Source organism: Wolffia australiana, chromosome 18 (assembly GCF_029677425.1).
Source record: "Wolffia australiana isolate 7733 chromosome 18, ASM2967742v1".
In the NCBI taxonomy this organism is placed as follows: domain Eukaryota; kingdom Viridiplantae; phylum Streptophyta; class Magnoliopsida; order Alismatales; family Araceae; genus Wolffia; species Wolffia australiana.
Window position 1 is genome coordinate 1996728 of NC_135852.1, and position 18000 is coordinate 2014727.

An 18000-nucleotide genomic window follows, 5' to 3' on the forward strand; every position below is an offset into this window, starting at 1 on the left:
AAATTCCTATATTAAACCTAACTACTTTAATTAGCATTAATTACTATAATTATTTTTTTAATTAAGGAAATTTTCTATAAAACTTTGAAAAATCATAAAAAATTAATTACAGCTCCTTTTGAGCTCGAATTTTTTTTGAAATTCTCAGAAAATTACATTCTACCCCTTTACCCTATAAATACCCCTTCAGAGCAAGGGTTGAGGTATCCCTTTTGAAAAACATCTCTCTTGTGCTACTCTTGAAGAAGAAAGTGCTGCTTCTTGTGAAGTTTCTCCCCTGCAATCAGTGTGGCTGTGCTTCTCCATTGATAAGGGAAGTTTTTAATTTTCATCATTCATTTATTTACTGAATAGGGTGATAGTTTCCTCCACAATCATTGAGTTAGTGGTGATTTTTATGAGATTTTGTGAAGGATAGTGAAGGGATTGATATTATTTTTGAAAGTGATTAAGAGGAATTGATTTTTTGATCTTGAAAGTACTTATGAAACAGGTTTTCAGAATTTATCTTGATATTACATTTGAATCTTAGTTTGTTTGATCATTCATACATCATTGAGAGCGGTGATTGACCTTTGATCAATCACGGGGAGCGGTATATCGTTTCTTCCACTAATCTGAACAGGTGACGAAGATCAAGAAGGCAGGGAGGTGACGTTGGTGGCACCAAGGACGTGACGGTGACGAGGGAAGTGGACGTACGAGGAAGAGTTCGTGACGGTCTACCTGAAGGCGGTTTGGGGTTGAAGCTCGTGCACCAAAGAACGTGACGTGCCATTGGAAGACTCCTCTGCAAAATCAACTCTGTAAGTTGGGTTAGGGTACCTTAAAAGGGAGGATCCTTTGTAAGATTATCCTGAGTCCTAATTTGGACTCGAAGGGGGGCCTTGGATTGACTCGATCACTAAGCGGATCGAGAAACCAAGTAAATCTAAGTGTTCGAGAGAAAGAAGGTGAGTGTCAAATCAAGGAATCTTAAAAGCTAACTAGGTAAACAAAAAGAAGATAAGCTAATTCACCCCCCCTCTTAGCTTCCAACAGTTTATTAATAACTTTATTTCTCCATAATATTTGCACGTACTTATTTTATTCAACTAAAATCTTAGAATATATTTTACGATTAGGATTCCTAATTTTGATGGTAAAAGAAGAATTACAATTATAAAATCATTGCGGAGAAAATACAAGTAGCATATATTTCATTTATGAATATGAAGGTTAGTAGTATATTAATGATTTTACTTCCCCATAATAAATCTGGAAACTTACATATTTTTATTTAAGCAAAATCTTTAGATATCTTTTATGATTAGTATTCCTTAATTGGTGGCTGTAAAAACAGTAAAATTTTGAATTATTTCTAAACAAAAATGCGGTTAATATATATTTCATTAATAAATATGATGGTTAGTAGTTGATGAATAATTTTAGCTACATAAATCATGGAGCTTAGTTATTTTTATCCAATCAAAATCTTATAATATCTTTTACCAGTAGCGTTCCTAATATTGGTGGCTATAGAAGAATTATAATTTTAAAGTATTTCTGGAGGAAATACAAGTAATATATATATTTCATTTAAGAAGGATGATGGTTAGTAGTTTACTAATGATTTTAGTTCCCCATAGTAAATGTTTGCGCTTGGATATTTTTATTCAATCATAATCCAGAATGAAATTATTCTTTTAATCATAATCATATACTTACATATTTTTATCACTTATGATTAGCATTCCTGATATTGATAGCTATAGAAGAATTACAATTTTAAATTCTTTATGATGTAAATACAAGTAATATATATTTCATTTGGGAATATGATGGTTAGTTTTTCTTTAAGTCTTAATACATACTTTTTATTTCAATAAATGTCTTAGGATATATTTTATGATTAGCATTTCTAGTATTGATGGTTGTATAAGAATTACAATTCCAAAGTCTTTAAGTTTTAGGAAATAAAGTTAATATATATTTGTTTTATGAATATGATGGTCAGCATTTCTTTAATGGTTTTACTTTCACAGAATAAATCACGGAGTTAACTTATTTATACCATATATTTTACAATTAGCATGTGTAATATTCATGGATATAGAAGAATTAAAAATTAAAATTCACTATGATTTAGAAAGTACCAGTAATTTATATTTTTTTATGAATATGACGTTTAGTATTTCTTTAATGGTTTTAGTTCTATATAATAAATCATGCAGCTTACTTATTTCGATTCAATAAAAATCTTAGAATATATTTAACAATTAGCATTCTGAACATTTATCTCTATATAAGAATTACAATTTCAAATTACTTCTAAAAGTAGTAAGGGTAATATACATTTCAAAAACAATATGATGAATAGTATTTCTTTAATGATTCAATTCCCCCATAATAAATTGTGGAGGCCCACTTATTTTATGCAATAAAACTCTTACGATATCTTTTATGATTAGCATTCCTAATTTTAATTGTTATAGTATAATTACACTTTCAAAGTCATTCAGGAGGGAATAAAAGTAATATATTTTATTTATTAATGATTTAAGTCCCCCATAATAAATTGAGGAACTTACTTTTATTTATTCGACCAAAATTGTAGAATAGCCTTTACGATTAGCATTCATTATATTGATGACTATAGAGTAATTAAAATTTTAGATTGTTTCTGTTTCAAGAAATAAAGGTAGTATATATTTCATTTGCGAATATGATGGCCAGTATTACTTTAGTATTTTTATTTTCCCAGAATAAATCATGGAGATTAATTATTTTTAATCAATCCAAATCTTATAATATTGTTTTATAATTGCCATTGCTATTCATGGCTATAGATGAATTAAAATTTAAAGTTATTTCTGCCAGAGGCACAGGAAGGTTTTTAATGATTACAATTCCAGAAATAGTTTTAATGATTTTAATCCATATTTCAATAATTACTTAGTTTTTATTCAATAATAAATCACAGAATATCTTTTAACGATTGGCATTCCTGATTTTGATGGCTATAGAAGAATGCCAATTTAAAACTATTTCTGGAAGAAATATGGGTATAATATGATGGTTAGTATTTCTTTATTTTTTTCCCCCTGTAATAAATCAGAAAATTTGCTTATTTTTATTTGATAAAAATATGTTTTACGATCAGAAAATCCAAATATTGATGACTATATAAGAATTACCGCTGTAATTATGAATTTTTAGTATTTCTTTTACTGTTGTTTTATCCCCATAATTAATTTGGAGGATTACTTATTTTTTTCAACAAAAATCTTAGCATATCTTTTAAGAAATTCTTACTGTAAGAAGTACTTGTAATATATTTCTCATAGGAATAAGATGTTTTGTATTTAATAAAATATTTTAGTTTCCTATTTAATATGGAATCCCACTTACGTTTATTCAATTCAAATCTTAGAATATTTTTAAGGATTAGAATTCCTTCTTTCGAGAGCTATAAAAAAACTATAATTTAATAATCTTTCTGCAATAAATAATGGTAATAGATTCCTTATACGAATATGGTGGTTAATATTTAATATTTAATTCTAGTGTTCAATATAATCTGTAAGCATACTCATTTTTATTCCATGAAAATCTTAGAGTATATTTTAGGATTAGCACCCCTAATATTGAGGACTATAAAAAAAAATATAATTCAATATTCTCTCTAGAAGAAATACTGATAATATATTCCTTATACGAATATGATGACTAATGTTTAATAAAATATTTTAGTTCCCTATTTAATATGGAAGGTTACTTATGTTTAGCCAATAAAAATCTTAGAATATATTAGGATAAGTATTACTTATTTTAAGGGTTAGACAAGAATTATAATTTAATTTTTTTTAGAATAAATACTGGTAATATTACTTATACGCATGTGGTAGAAAATAATTGAAAAATCATCTCGGTTTTTTAAAGTAATACTAATATATTTCATATCCAAATGTTATGGTTAATATTTATATAATTACTTTAGTTCCACATTAAATGTGGAAGCTTAATTCTTTTAATACAGTACAATTCTTACTATATTTTTAAGGGTTGTCATTATTATTATTAATTTCAAGAGCAAAGGTATAATTGTAAATTCTAGCTGGAAGAAATACATGTAATATATTCCTTCACAAATATTATAGTTTGTATTTGAAAACTAGTTTAGGTCATCATTAAATCTCAAAGGTAACTTATTTTAATACAATAAAAATGCAACAATATTTTCGAGGGAAAGAATTCCATATTTCAAGGACTAGAGAAAAATTTTATTAAAAATTTATTTCTGGAAGAAATACTGGTAATATATTTTTTGTAAAAATATTATGGTTAATATTTAAAAAATATATTTAGTTTCACATCTAATCTGGAAGCTTAATTACTTTTACACAATTTAGCTCTTACAATATCTTTGAGGATTTTCATTCCTCTTTACAGCGTTAGAGAATAAATGTAACTAAATTGTTTTTAGAAGAAATAGTGGTGATATATTGCTTATGTGAATATTATTCCTGTTATCTGAAAATAAAATAAAAATAGAGGATTAGCTTACTTATTTTAATATGATAAAAATATTTCAATTTTTAAAGGATTATCATTCTTCTTTCTTAGGCCTATAGAAAAATCATAATTTAAATTTTTTTGGAAGAAATACACCTGATATACATCCTATGAAAAATATTATGGGTAATATCTGAAAAAATAATTAGTTACACTTTAAATCTGGAATCTTACTTATTTTAATACCATAAAAAAAATCACAATAAATCTGGAAGCTTACGTATTTTAAATATATTATATTATTTTTATAGACTACTGTCCATATTTTTCAGGGCTAGAGAAAAAATATAATTAGAAATTATTTGTTGAACTCACTCATGTGGTATATAGCTTATGCGGACATTGTGGTTAATATTTGAAAAACTCATTTAGTGCCACATGAAAGATGGATGTTTACTTATTTTAGAATAATAAAATTCTTAAAAAATCTTAATGATTATTATTCATATTTTCAGGGCTAGAGAAAATTTATATTTTAACTTTTTATCTGGAACACATACACATGTGATATACAAATTATACAAATATTATATATACAATGCAGATAAGTGATAACTGAAAATAATATTATGGTTAATATTGAAAGTTTTAATTTATTGCCACATGTAATCTTCAAGATTACTTATTTTAAAACAAAAAAAATCGTAAAATGTTTTTAAAAATAAATGTTCATATTTTCAGGGCTTCAAAAAGTTTTGGTTTAAAACTCTTTGTGAGACAAACACTTGCGATGTATTACTTATGTGAATATTATGGTTAATATTTGAATACTCATTTTGAAGTCACACTAAATCTGGAAGCTTATTATTTTGACACTATAAAATTATTAAAATATTCTTAAGGATTATTATTCCTATTTTTCATGGCTAGAGTAAATTTTATAATTAAAATTTATATTTGGAACACATACGCCCGTAATATATAACTTATATGAATATTATGGTTATTATGTTAACTTTATTTTGGTGACACATAAAATTTGGAAATTACTTAATTGAATATAATAGAAGTTGTGCAATATTTTTAAGAATATTTATTCCTATTTCTGAATGCTACAAAAAATTTTAATTTACAATTGTTTCTCTAACATATACTTGTGATATATAGCGTATGAGAATATTATGATTAATATTGCAAAAATTATTTTTGTACGTAATTCGATCCGAAAGATTACTTATGTTCATAAAAGAAAGGTTTTATAGTATTTTTAATCATTTTTCTTCGTATATTTCAGATAAAGAGAAAATAAATAATTATTGTTGAAGCAAAGACATGAAAATAGTGTGGTGAATATTTCAAATCTGATTTAGTGTCATATTTAATCCGGATGCTTACTTAGTTTAACACATAAAATCTTGCAGTATTTATAAGAATTATTTAAAAATTAAAATTATTTCTGGAAGAAACACACAAGATATAAAGTTCACGGTAATTTTATGGTTACTAATTGAATAATGGTCGTATTAACGCTTTCCATATCGAAGCTTACTTATTTTAATAAAATAAAAATATTGTAATATTTTTAAGGATTATTATTCCCATTTCTCTGGGCTGGAGAAAATTTTATTTCTGGAACACAGTTGTGGTATATAGATTTTCAGAATATTGAGGTTAATTTTAAAATAACGATTTTAGTGCCACATTAAAATATGGAAGCCTATTTATCTTAAAATAATTAAAATTCTCTCGCTATTTTGAAGTATTTATTCTTATTTCTTAGGGCTAGAGAAAATGTATATTTCAAAATTATTTTTGGAACGCACAGAGGATAATTATTTCAGTGCCACATAACATCTGGAAGCTTACTAGTTTTAATATGATAAAAATATTAATGGATTCGGCTTAAATGATGTTTCAGAACCAGATATAATTATCTTCATTTCAACTGCTTCCCGCTTTTTTGTTTATAAGGCATTCATTTTTAGAGCTCAATATTTTATCCCACCATATTTCTTCATGAAGCATGATATTATACACTATTAGTTTTCAAGCAGGGAGAGATAGTTCTAGTCTCGGTAACAGTTTGTGGAAAAAAGTAAACATATACCTAAACTTTGGTGCAGTCGTGGTTAGATCAAAGATCAGTTTTGGTTCACTCAGAGGTCTCTGAAAAATCATATTGAAAATTTAAATATCAAAGTCAAAAATTAGGTAAAAGTTATTATTAATATGTTTCAACAAATGACTTTAGTAGGTAAATATTATATTTTGACATAATTTCCTTACGGAATTTATATTTTGATCATATAATTATAAATATACTTGCATTTATGTGTTTAAATGTTTACATGTTTATCAATAAGAATTTAGGTATTTACTTATTTAGGTTTTTACTTGATCACATATTTATGTATTTACGTATTTAGGTATTTACTCGATCACATATATATGGATTTCGGTTTTTAGGTATCTAAGAATTTACATATTTGGGTATTTAAGTATTTATTTATGTAGGTATTTAGGTGTTTAAAAATTTACATATTTGTTTATTTATATATTAATGCTGGTATCTTATGGCTGAAACTAAGAAATATGGATTTAACTCAGAAATAACACATAATTAAACTTTCAAACCTGCATGTTTTCCACATGTTACATTTTAATACTTGGTTGTCATATCATTTTAATACTTCATATTATCCATTACATTATTTTCCACATGTTACAGCAATAGTAAATCAAATCAGGACCATAGATGAAGAGAGCCAGGGGAGAGCGAGGGTAAGATGAAGAGTATAGAGAGAGAGGAAGAGAGGGGGAAAGTGAAAGAGAAAGAAAAAGGTAAGAGAAAAATAATGATGACACTGTACGCAGAGAGGGAGAGAGCAAAAAATAATATATATGTATATATAGGAACAGAGAGAGAAGGAAAGAGGAAGAGAGAGAATGACAAGAGAGAAATAAAGAAAGAGAGGGGGAGAGTGTGAGAGAGAGAGAGAGAGGGAGAGAGAGTTAGGGAGAGGGGAGAGGGGAGAGAGAGAGAGAGAGAGAGACAGAGAGAGAGAGAGAGAGACAGAGAGAGATAGGGAGAGGGGTAGAGAGAGAGAGAGGGAGAGGGGAGAGAGGGGAGAGAGAGAAGAGAGAGAGAAATAGCAGAGATAGAGAGAGAGGGGAGAGAGAGAAGAGAGAGCAGAGAGGAGAGAGAGAAAGAAAGAGAGAGAAGAGGGAGAGGAGAGAGAGAGAGAGACAGAGAGAAAGAGAGAGAGAGAGAGAGAGAGAGAGAGAGAGAGAGAGAGAGAGAGAGAGAGAGAGAGAGAGAGAGAGAGAGAGAGAGAGAGAGAGAGAGAGAGAGAGAGAGAGAGAGAGAGAGAGAGAGAGAGAGAGAGAGAGAGAGAGAGAGAGAGAGAGAGAGAGAGAGAGAGAGAGAGAGAGAGAGAGAGAGAGAGAGAGAGAGAGAGAGAGAGAGAGAGAGAGAGAGAGAGAGAGAGAGAGAGAGAGAGAGAGAGAGAGAGAGAGAGAGAGAGAGAGAGAGAGAGAGAGAGAGAGAGAGAGAGAGAGAGAGAGAGAGAGAGAGAGAGAGAGAGAGAGAGAGAGAGAGAGAGAGAATGAAAGAGAAAGAGAAACAATGAGAGAGAGAATGAAAGAGGGAGAGAATGAAAGAGAGAGAGACAGAATGAAAGAGGGAGAGAATGAAAGAAAGAGAGACAGAATGAAAGAGAGAACGAGAGGGAGAGAATGAAAGAGGGAGAGAATGAAAGAGAGAGAGACAGAATGAAAGAGGGAGAGAATGAAAGAAAGAGAGACAGAATGAAAGAGAGAACGAGAGGGAGAGAATGAAAGAGGGAGAGAATGAAAGAGAGAATGAGAGAGGGAGAGAACGAAAGAGAGAGAGCGAGAGAATGAAAGAGAGAATGAGAGAGGGAGAGAATGAAAGAGAGAGAGCGAGAGAATGAAAGAGAGAGAGAGCGAGAGAATGAAAGAGAGAGAGCGAGAGAATGAAAGAGAGAGAGCGAGAGAAAGAGAGAGAGAGAGAGAGAGAGAGAGAGAGAGAGAGAGAGAGAAAGAAAGAGAGAGAGAGAGAGAATGAAAGAGAGAGAGCGAGAGAATGAAAGAGAGAGAGCGAGAGAATGAAAGAGAGAGAGAGCGAGAGAATGAAAGAGAGAGAGCGAGAGAATGAAAGAGAGAGAGAGAGAATGAAAGAGAGAGAGAGCGAGAATGAAAGAGAGAGAGAGAGAGAATGAAAGAGAGGGAGAGAGAATGAAATAGAGAGAGAGAGAGAATGAAAGGAGGGAGAGAGAGAGAGAGAGAGAGAGAGAGAGAGAGAGAGAGAATGAAAGGAGGGAGAGAGAGAGAGAGAGAGAGAGAGAGAGAGAGAGAACATTTCTCTTTTGGGCCGGCTGCCTGCAGGTTTGTAGCCCATTAAGTATTAGAAAGACGCCCCATCAACATCATTTCGGGGTTCATATTTTTCTCCTCTCACCAACTCGCGCCAACCTCAACAGCGAGAGAAGCAACTTCGTTCGTTTTCGTACAAAGCGAGAGAGATCCCGCGCTGGTGAATGATCGTTGGTTGACCACAACAAGTTCAAGTTCGTTTCTCGAATTCGCAGCAAGTTCAAGTTCGTTTCTCTTTTTTTTCCGTGGTTCTTTACGTTTGGCGCAGAGTTCTGTAATCATTGTGTTCTTCGGTCGGCGGCCTGGCTCGTTTTTCTCATACTTAATCTATGAATTTTTTGACTTTTGGAGTTGGGAGTGAGACGGTTGTGTAAACCTGAGTTTTGTCTCTTGATCTTTGTCAAAAGTCTGAGAAAGTTGTTGTGGCGTCGTTAGATTATTATTTGGCGATTTAAAGAGCCGGATTACTGTCAGTGATTTAACGACGGGATAGTGGAGAAACTTGTGATATGGACCGTGATTGGTGCGTTTCTGATGCTGTTAGACTTAGTTACTGGCGGGTTAAGGACGTCGGGGTATTTGACGTTATTTGTATCAAGTTTATGACGCGGAAAGTAATGCAAGTGAAGTTTGACGCTGAATTTGTGGCACATTGCTGTTTTCTTGAAAGCGATATTTAGGCAGCTACTAGTTATCCGACTTTTCACTACTTTACCATAGTTTTGGGAATATGCATTTTATGCATTTGCGTTGCTTTGCGGATTCCTGGTATGATGTGCATTTCAAAAAATGGAGATATATGTTATCAGATATTTATGTTTTTACGTCTAGATCTCTTTGTCTTTCACGAAAACTGGAGGCTCGTAGCGTAGTCTAGTAATATTATTTATGCTTTTAGAGCGGAAGATTAAATGGTGAGGTTTATTCCATTCCATTCCCTCACATTTGTAAGATTTGAATGGGAAATCATAGTCTAAAACTTTCCATTTTTTGTTAACTTTACAGTTTCATGACCTCCAAAGAATATAATTATCAAGTTTTTCTCATCTTTGGACTTTTATCTCATCATTTTTAATAATTTTCTCTGCGCTAATAATCATGGAGACACACACAACCCTGTATAATTTGGGCCTTCCCACCTTATCTTTAATAAAATTGAATGTCTTTCTTTCATGGAAACCCTAATCTATCTACAGGTCGATTGATATCGAACTGAAGAAGCTTGTATAAATGAGATCGAATATCTATTCAATAGTATGCAAAATCTTGCAGTATCAATCTATCGATGTTGATAACAGGTTCGTCCACAGATTAGAAAAAAGAATTTAGCAGATAAGCGAGGCCAAACAAAGATGAGTGGGGATGGAGTCGATGGAGATCTCCCTTGAGCTCTCCCCTTCTGTTTTGCAGGCCCGATCCTGCTCCCCAGCTGTCAGTCTGCTCTTAGCAACTGAATTCTTGAAAAACTAGTCCTTGTTCTCTCCCGTTTCCCTTTATTTATACCCGTTCCCACACATGTTCAGTCAGCGTGGGATCTTCTCACAGGTGCCTTATTTTCTTCCTTTGGTTATGCTTGGAGAAGAAATGTTGCGCATCAATACTCCCTCCATGCAGTAGAAGCTTGTCCTCAAGCTTGAATTGGGGAAAAGTCATGTCCAGGTGTACTGCTGTTGGTAGATTATGCCATTTGACTATCACCTCCGGTCCTTTGGCTGCATGTCGTACTTGGAGGATGTCTTCTGGTATGACCTGCCATTCCCATTCTGAAGATAAAAAGGAGGGAAGAGGTTGTGGAATATTAGTAAGTCCCAAGGCTCGTTTAAGTTGTGATGCATGGAAGACTGGGTGTAACGATGAGTGATCTGGGAACTCTAAACGCTACGCAACAGCACCAATCTTTTTTAGGACCTTGAATGGACCAAAGTATTTGGGTCCTAATTTTTCGAATGATCCTTTGGCCAGGGACTTCATTCAATATGGTCGAATTTTTAGATACACCAAGTCTCCTTCTGAGAATGATTCATCTCTTCTATGTTTGTCTGCCTGAGTTTTCATTCTTGATTGGGCCTTTGCCAGATGTGATTTTAAAGTATTGATCATTAAATCCCGTTCCTGCAACAGGCGGTCAATTGAGGCAAATGGAGATGGGGGTGAGCCATATTGAAGTAGGGATGGTGGCTCTCTTTCATACACAGCTTTAAATGGAGATGTCTTGATGGATGTGTGGAAAGAAGTGTTGTAATTATATTCTGCCCAATGGAGCCAGTGGGCCCATTCCTTGGGGTCTTCTGAGGTGAAACACCGTGAGTACCATTATAATCCCCTATTGACAACCTCGGTTTGACCAGCCGTTTCAGGATGGTAAGAAGAAGTGAACTTCAATTGTGTCCCTTGTAGCTTGTGTAACTCTCCCCATAAGTGACTGATAGGGTTCCCCAGGCCACGTCGGGGCATTCTCATCATGTTTGGCTTTATGTTCCTTTAAATAGCACAGCCCTCCCTCTAGGGAGGGCAGACTGGAAGTTTGGTTCTTAAGTGATCTTTGGTGTTTTCCCTCCCCTCCTGTCTCGTCTATATCCGCTCACCGTCTCTCTCCACGATCCCTGTCCTCGTGATCGTCTCTACTTCGCCGCGTCTTCAGGAGGCTCGTCCTCGGCTGCCTACCCCCTCCGCTCGGCCTCCTCTCCTATCCTTCCCGTTTCACCTCTCTACCCCGGGAATTTCTACCTCGCCTCATCCTCCCCTCCTTCCGACAGGAGCCAAGATCAAGGTTCGTATCAGTGACTTCTGAAAAGACTACCTCTATCAAAGATGATGGAATTCAGTATTCCATGCAGTTTCACAATATCTTTAACAAATAACTCTGCAATAGTTCTGGCTGAAAACGGATGCTTCACTGCAAAATAATGTGCATACTTGCTAAACCTAACCACAATGACCATGATCAAATGAAAACCGTTAGAGCTTGGTAACTTTCGATGAAATTCATTGTAATATCTTCCCATATTTGCTTTGGGATGGGTAACAGTTGCAATAATCCTACTGGTGACGAAGTAGATAATTTGTGTTGTTGAAAAATAAGGCATTGGTTGACGTACAATTTTATTACCTTCTTCATGCCTTTCCAAAATACTTGTTGAGAGATGTGTTTATATGTCCTTTGGTATCTGCCATGTCCCTCTATATTGGAGTCGTGGAACTCTTTTAAAACTTGGTGAATCAAAGATGAATCAGTAGTTAACGTAATGCAATTTCAGTAGCAGAGGAGGCCCTGAGTTAGGGAGTAGTCTGGATGGTCAGACAGAGCAGTTGCTAAGGATACCTTGATTTTTGCCAATTTTTGGATCAGCTGAAATTTTTTGTCTGCTTCTGATATAGATCGGGAGAGTGCATCTGCCATGATGTTACTTTTTCCGTACTTGTAATGAGTTTCAAATTCAAACCCCAGCAGTTGTGACAGCCACGTGATAATGTAGTGGAATTTCTTTTTGGTCTTATAGGAACTCTGTGTAAAAATAGAATTTCTGAAACATTAAATAGAGCATCAATTTCTGTACTACCCAGACCACAGCAATTAATTCTCTTTCATAAGCAGACTTGAATTTGGAATGTTGAGATAATACCTGACCAAAGTATGCAATTGGGAGAGATTTTTAGCGCAACACTGCTCCCACTGCTTGCCTGGATGCATCTGTCTCTACCGAAAAAGGCAATTTGGTAGTTGAAGTATGGGGTAATTGTTAAGGCTGCTGCAAAGTTGTAAAGGTTTTTTCTGTCTCCTCTGACCATTTGAAGGAGTTTTTCCAAGACTGCATATCCTGATACAAATTGTCTGTAGTAACTTGATAATCCCAAGAATCCTCTTAATTGTTTGAAGGTTCTCAAGAATGTAGAGGATGGCTGGGGTTGGTGGCAGAGGAAGACAAGAAATTGGAGGTTGTGCCATTTCTGACCATTTGAAGGACCATTTGTAAGAGGTTGTGCCAAGACTGCATATCCTGATACAAATTGTCTGTAGTAACTTGTTAATCCCAAGAATCCTCTTAATTGTTTGAAGGTTCTCAAGAATGTAGAGGATGGCTGGGGGTGGTGGCAGAGGAAGACAAGAAATTGGGGATGGACAGGAGACAACATTCGAGATTATTATAGCTTCACGCTGGCGATGCGAATATGAGATTCTTCCAATATTGAGAATAAAGGTGGCAAATGGCACGAGACATACGTATCAAATATTGAGAATAAAGGTGGGACATTGGGAACACATTGGATCACAGGCAGTGGGACAGGCCATTGCAGACCACTTCCAATCATTTCTTAAAAAGGGGGAATGGAACCGGTGGAAGTAGTGCGGTAGGGGGGCAAAGATGGTGAGCCTTGAACACCAAGCAGAATTGATCTGTTCGTTTCAGAAGAGGAGGTCAAGGCGGCAACCAAGGAGCTGAATGAGGAGGGAGCTCCAGGTCTTGACGGCATTCCAGTATTGTTTTACAGTGAATGTTGGAATCTGGTTGGACCAGATGTGATGTCCACATTTGAAGATTAGACAAGGACAAGGGAATATGGAGAAGATCAGTAGAACTATTTGTTCCTCATGCTGAAATGTCAAGGGGCGGACAGAATTGAAGATTTCAGACCCATTTCACTGTCAAACTCTATCTATCTGATTATTGCCCAGGTGCTGGCAAACAGGTTGAGGGAAGATAGGAGAGCTTGTTGGACCCGCTCAGTCAACCTTCATTCCAGGTAGATTCTTGGTGGACAGCACAGTAAAAAGTAGGAGAAATACTAGCATCATAAAAGAGGAATGGTACAAGAGGGTTCATGTGGAAGGTCGATTTTGCCAAGGTTTACGATTCATTAGACTGGGATTTTCTGTGGGCCTCTATGAAAAGGAGGGATTTCCTTGAGGAATGGATCATCTGGGTGAAGAGATGCATTACAATGCACTCGTGCATGGTGCTGATAAACAGACAACCAAAAGGAGGTTGAATCTAGCCACAAAGAGGGGTACGACGAACATGACCATTAGTACCATTATTGTTTGTCCTAGCAGTGATGCACTCGCAGTCTGCACCAATCAGGCATGCTCACAAGGATTGCACTACTCCAGTATGCTGATGACACCACCTATCTATCATAATTGATCTATTCACAGATTTTTCGGGACTAAAAATCAACCGGAGTAAATCAGACTTTTTGTGCAATGGCCTATATCCAGAAGAGGAGACACCGTGCGCAGAGATACTGAGAACACTGATTTGGAGACTCCCAATGAGGTATCTGGGGCTACAACTGACAAAGGGGAGGAGGTCAAGTGCAGATTGGCAACCGATGTTTGTGGTGGAAAGACAACTGGAGGGGTGGCAAGGTTAGGTGTTGTCGAGAGGGGGTCGATTAGTGTTGATGTGATTAGTACTCTCGTTCATTCCGATATTCTACCTCTCAGTATTCAAAATGCCAGCGGAAGTTGGGAAGAAATTAGAAGGCATAATGAGATGCTTTCTATGGAGAGGATTTGGGCCCAAACAAAGCAGGGGACTTCTGATGGTGGCTTGGGACAAGGTATGTCGTCCCAGCAAAATGGGAGGTTTGGGGATTATGCACATGCAGAGTATGAACACGTCATTATTATCTAAATGGATAGACAGAACTATGAATCCACGGGACGATCTTGTCATCAAATTACTGCGAGACATCTATAGTAGGGGACTGAATTGGGATAGAAAGGCAGATCCGTATTGGGGGGCATTGCCATTCTTGCAATGGCTTAGACAGATCTTTCAACAAGTACAAGGATTCTTTTCTACCAAGTTTGGCGACGGGGTGACGTTTCAATATTGGAGGGATGCGTGGTCGGCATGAAGCATCTTGAGTGAGACGTTCCCTCATCTGTACGCACTCGTATAAATTCAAAATGCCCATGTTCGAGACTGTTGGGATGGAGCGTGGACACTAATCTTACATGGTGCCTTATCCGAGCAGCGAGTGTCTGAACTCATGGACATGCAACAATTCCTAATCCAATTAAGACCAAATTACTGAGAGCAGGATGGTTGGGTATGGACAGATGGCCCCTTCTCGATCCAGAAGGCCTATGCAAAGATCCGGTAGGGGTGAGAGAAAGACATGTCGCTAATCAAGGCATGCAGATTCATATGGCGACAAAGAGTCCTGCTGAAGGTGAGGATCTTTGGTTGGCTGCTAGCACGAAGAAGAATAATGACAAAAGTCTTTCGCAAAAGGCTATATCAGAACACATTATCACAATGCCTGCATGCTCTAATGGGGAAGAAGACTGCAATCATCTATTCTTTGAGTGCTCATTTCTTCATACAACTTGGGCGAACCGGGTATTATCAGGGGTGAAGATGACATCTGAAGAGACTTTTCGGGACTCAGTCCGAAATTGCAGAGGTAAAGGAAATGAAGCTGCATGAGCATTGGTGGTGTTGTGGGACATCTGGTTATATCCGAACAAGGTACTGTTCAAGGGAAGAACGGCTTCCGCAGATGGAGCCATACATGAAGCGGAGGGTTTAAAGGCAACATGGCTCCAGAGGGCGACATGCAGTGAGGGGAGGGTTTGAAAATGATCAGATTGATGGTGAAGGGACTGTAAGGTCCTGATTGGGAGTTCTCCGATTCATTGGTGTTCACCCCTTTTATATTTCAAAAAACGTATTGTTATTTTTATATCCGTTATTATTCCTCTAAATGGGCCAGACCATTTGTTTCTTTAGAATGATAGAATGCAGTATGCGGGCTACAATTATAAGTGGCCCACTTGAATGTGTTTCACGTGACTCATTCCCTGAATAAGTCATATTAGTAAGTGGGGTCTACCATTCTCTGTAAGTGACGGGGGATTCAATCCAGCGCGGAAGAATAGAATCGCGTGCTTTTCAGCTTATTCAAACCCTAGCCGCCAGGTCTCTGTTGCTACCAAAGGGAGGAGAATCAACAAGAGAGGAAAATGAGGTCTCATCATTATTTAACATGGTCTAAGAAGGCTCAGTGGTTGGCTAAACTTATGGCGGGAATTAACCGCTACTGGAGTAACTGTGTGTCTAAAAATATGACGCAGCCTTCTGGGCTACATCAAAATACCCCTAATCTACCCACTCAAGGGGGAGGAAAATGATCAAGTCAAGTTTGAGCACATATGCTGGATTCAGGCATTGTGAAGGCAAGAATTACAGATCCAGTAATTCTTGAGGATTCGTTCCCTATCTCTCTATCTCTTCATCTCTCTTTCCTCTCCTGTCTCTCCTGTCTCTCTCTCTGTCCCTAGTCCTATTTCTTGAATTTTAATTACGATCTCCATGGGGATTGTAACAGGTATCTACCCTTGATCTGTCAGTGTTTGAACCACGCATGGCCTCACCATCTAAAAGGGACGTCGACCATTGCTCACATTTTCCTTCCAAGATCTAGACGAATAAATTTGAGGCTGTATCGATTGTTTCACTTACACTAGAATGAGATATAAGCATTGATAATACGAAGCTGATCATCTGACAGACCCAAATCCTGACATGTCAGCTCCTACTGGTTTCTGGAAACTCCAGAGCCCAATAAAGCAAAACAGTCAAAACAATAGTTAAAGGTCCAATAAAATAGATGGGCGACAAGAGCCACATGTTCATAATGGACGTTTGGAAAAGATCTTTTGGCTTCGTCCAGTGTGGGTGACATCAAGAACTGAGGTAGCCTTGTTTTCCTATGAAGCTACAATAAAGGTTAAGCAATAGTCTGCTATTGTATTCCCTGGAGTGGTGAGGGTTTTAAATGTTTGTAGATAGAGGCCAATACCTGATCGTAGTGTTACAATGAGGATCCATTATGTGCTTATGGGATCTCAGAAGAGTAGAATTGCAAAATACAATCCTTATGTAAAATGCATACGGTGAAGGGAAGACCCAGATTGGTTTTTAGTTTAATGAGGGCACAGAAGATATATTTTTCAACAGGCTTAGTGTACCACATTGTTTATTATTAGTATTGGATCTGGTGAATTATGTTTTTCTTAAGAAAAAGTATCCTGTGGATTATGTGGTATTACAGGATGTGAAGGATGAAATAGTGGGTGTATTGTGTTTTTGGCAAAAAGTGGGAAATAATGCTTAATTTATTGTTTTTAGGCGTGAGTATTTTGTTGTTTCTTCATCTTCATATCATTTTTGACAAAAAGCTATGATATGTCCCTTGATCTTGCTTGGATTACGCCACTTTACTTGATTACCACACCATGGTTAATCTGATTTGGTTCATTATTCTCATTTAGTTTCATGAAATAGACAGCTCAAAATTTTAGTTATTTCCTCGTCTTGAAGAAATATTCTTTAGTTTAATTTTAAATTTCCACACGATTCGCTCTATCCATGGACTCTTATTGAACATACGTAGGCCTGGTTATCAAAAATGCAAGCGGGGAGATCTTGCTGGGCTGGTCAAAGGTTTGCTATGGCAAAAGGTAGTGATTTTGAAGGGAAAAAGCATCGCAGTAGAATGACAAAAGAAGAACGGAAAAAAGTGGTGGAATCATTCGTTACAAGGTAAATTGTGTGATTTGTACATTAGTTTTGTCATTTGTTCATTCTATTCTTTTTCTTGAAACATCGTACATTCTATTCTTAATTCTAACTAATGTCCATTTGACAAGAACTTCTATTACATGATGCTTTATGAAGTTAGTTGGAGTATTACTCCGATTTGAGTTTGCCTCTGTAATCATTATTTTGATAAAAAATGCCTTCGCAATTAATCATGTACTCAATAAAAAGTTCTTTCAAAAAAAATAAAATGTACTTAATAGAAAGTGGCAGCTATTTTTGAACTTCAAAGAAAAAAAATCCTTTGTTTTTTTTGAAAATTAAAAAAATCCTTAAAAGTCAGGAGACCAGGGCCGCAGGCAGCTCCTTCCTGTTTGTCTGCTAGGTTTTGGGACAGGCAAGCGCATTCTACATTTTATCTGTGGTCTGTTCAAATACTGGCCCTATGACGATGGCCCTGGGCCCCACTAGTTCAGTGATTTATCTCCCATGTAGGAAGTAAACCACTTAACAGATGGGTGATGTGGTGATAAGAACCAGATTGTTCTTCTTGAGAAAA

General features: G+C 35.7%; 1 protein-coding gene across 7 annotated transcripts in view; it reads left to right on the forward strand.

Moving 5' to 3' along the window:
* Positions 1-8881: 8881 nt before the first annotated feature.
* Positions 8882-18000, forward strand: part of LOC144715333 (uncharacterized) — a 38660-nt gene continuing 29541 nt past the window's right edge. Inside the window, exons 1-3 of one of the 7 annotated variants that reach the window (XM_078590274.1) lie at positions 8882-9113; positions 11011-11250; positions 17296-17444. In XM_078590274.1, coding sequence (XP_078446400.1) covers positions 11248-11250; positions 17296-17444 — 152 coding nt within the window. In that variant the 5' untranslated portion in view covers positions 8882-9113; positions 11011-11247. Of the gene's footprint in view, positions 9114-9339; positions 9658-11010; positions 11251-17295; positions 17445-18000 lie in introns of those variants that run through there. The other 6 variants (XM_078590275.1, XM_078590280.1, XM_078590279.1 and 3 more) reach the window with 6 other exon arrangements.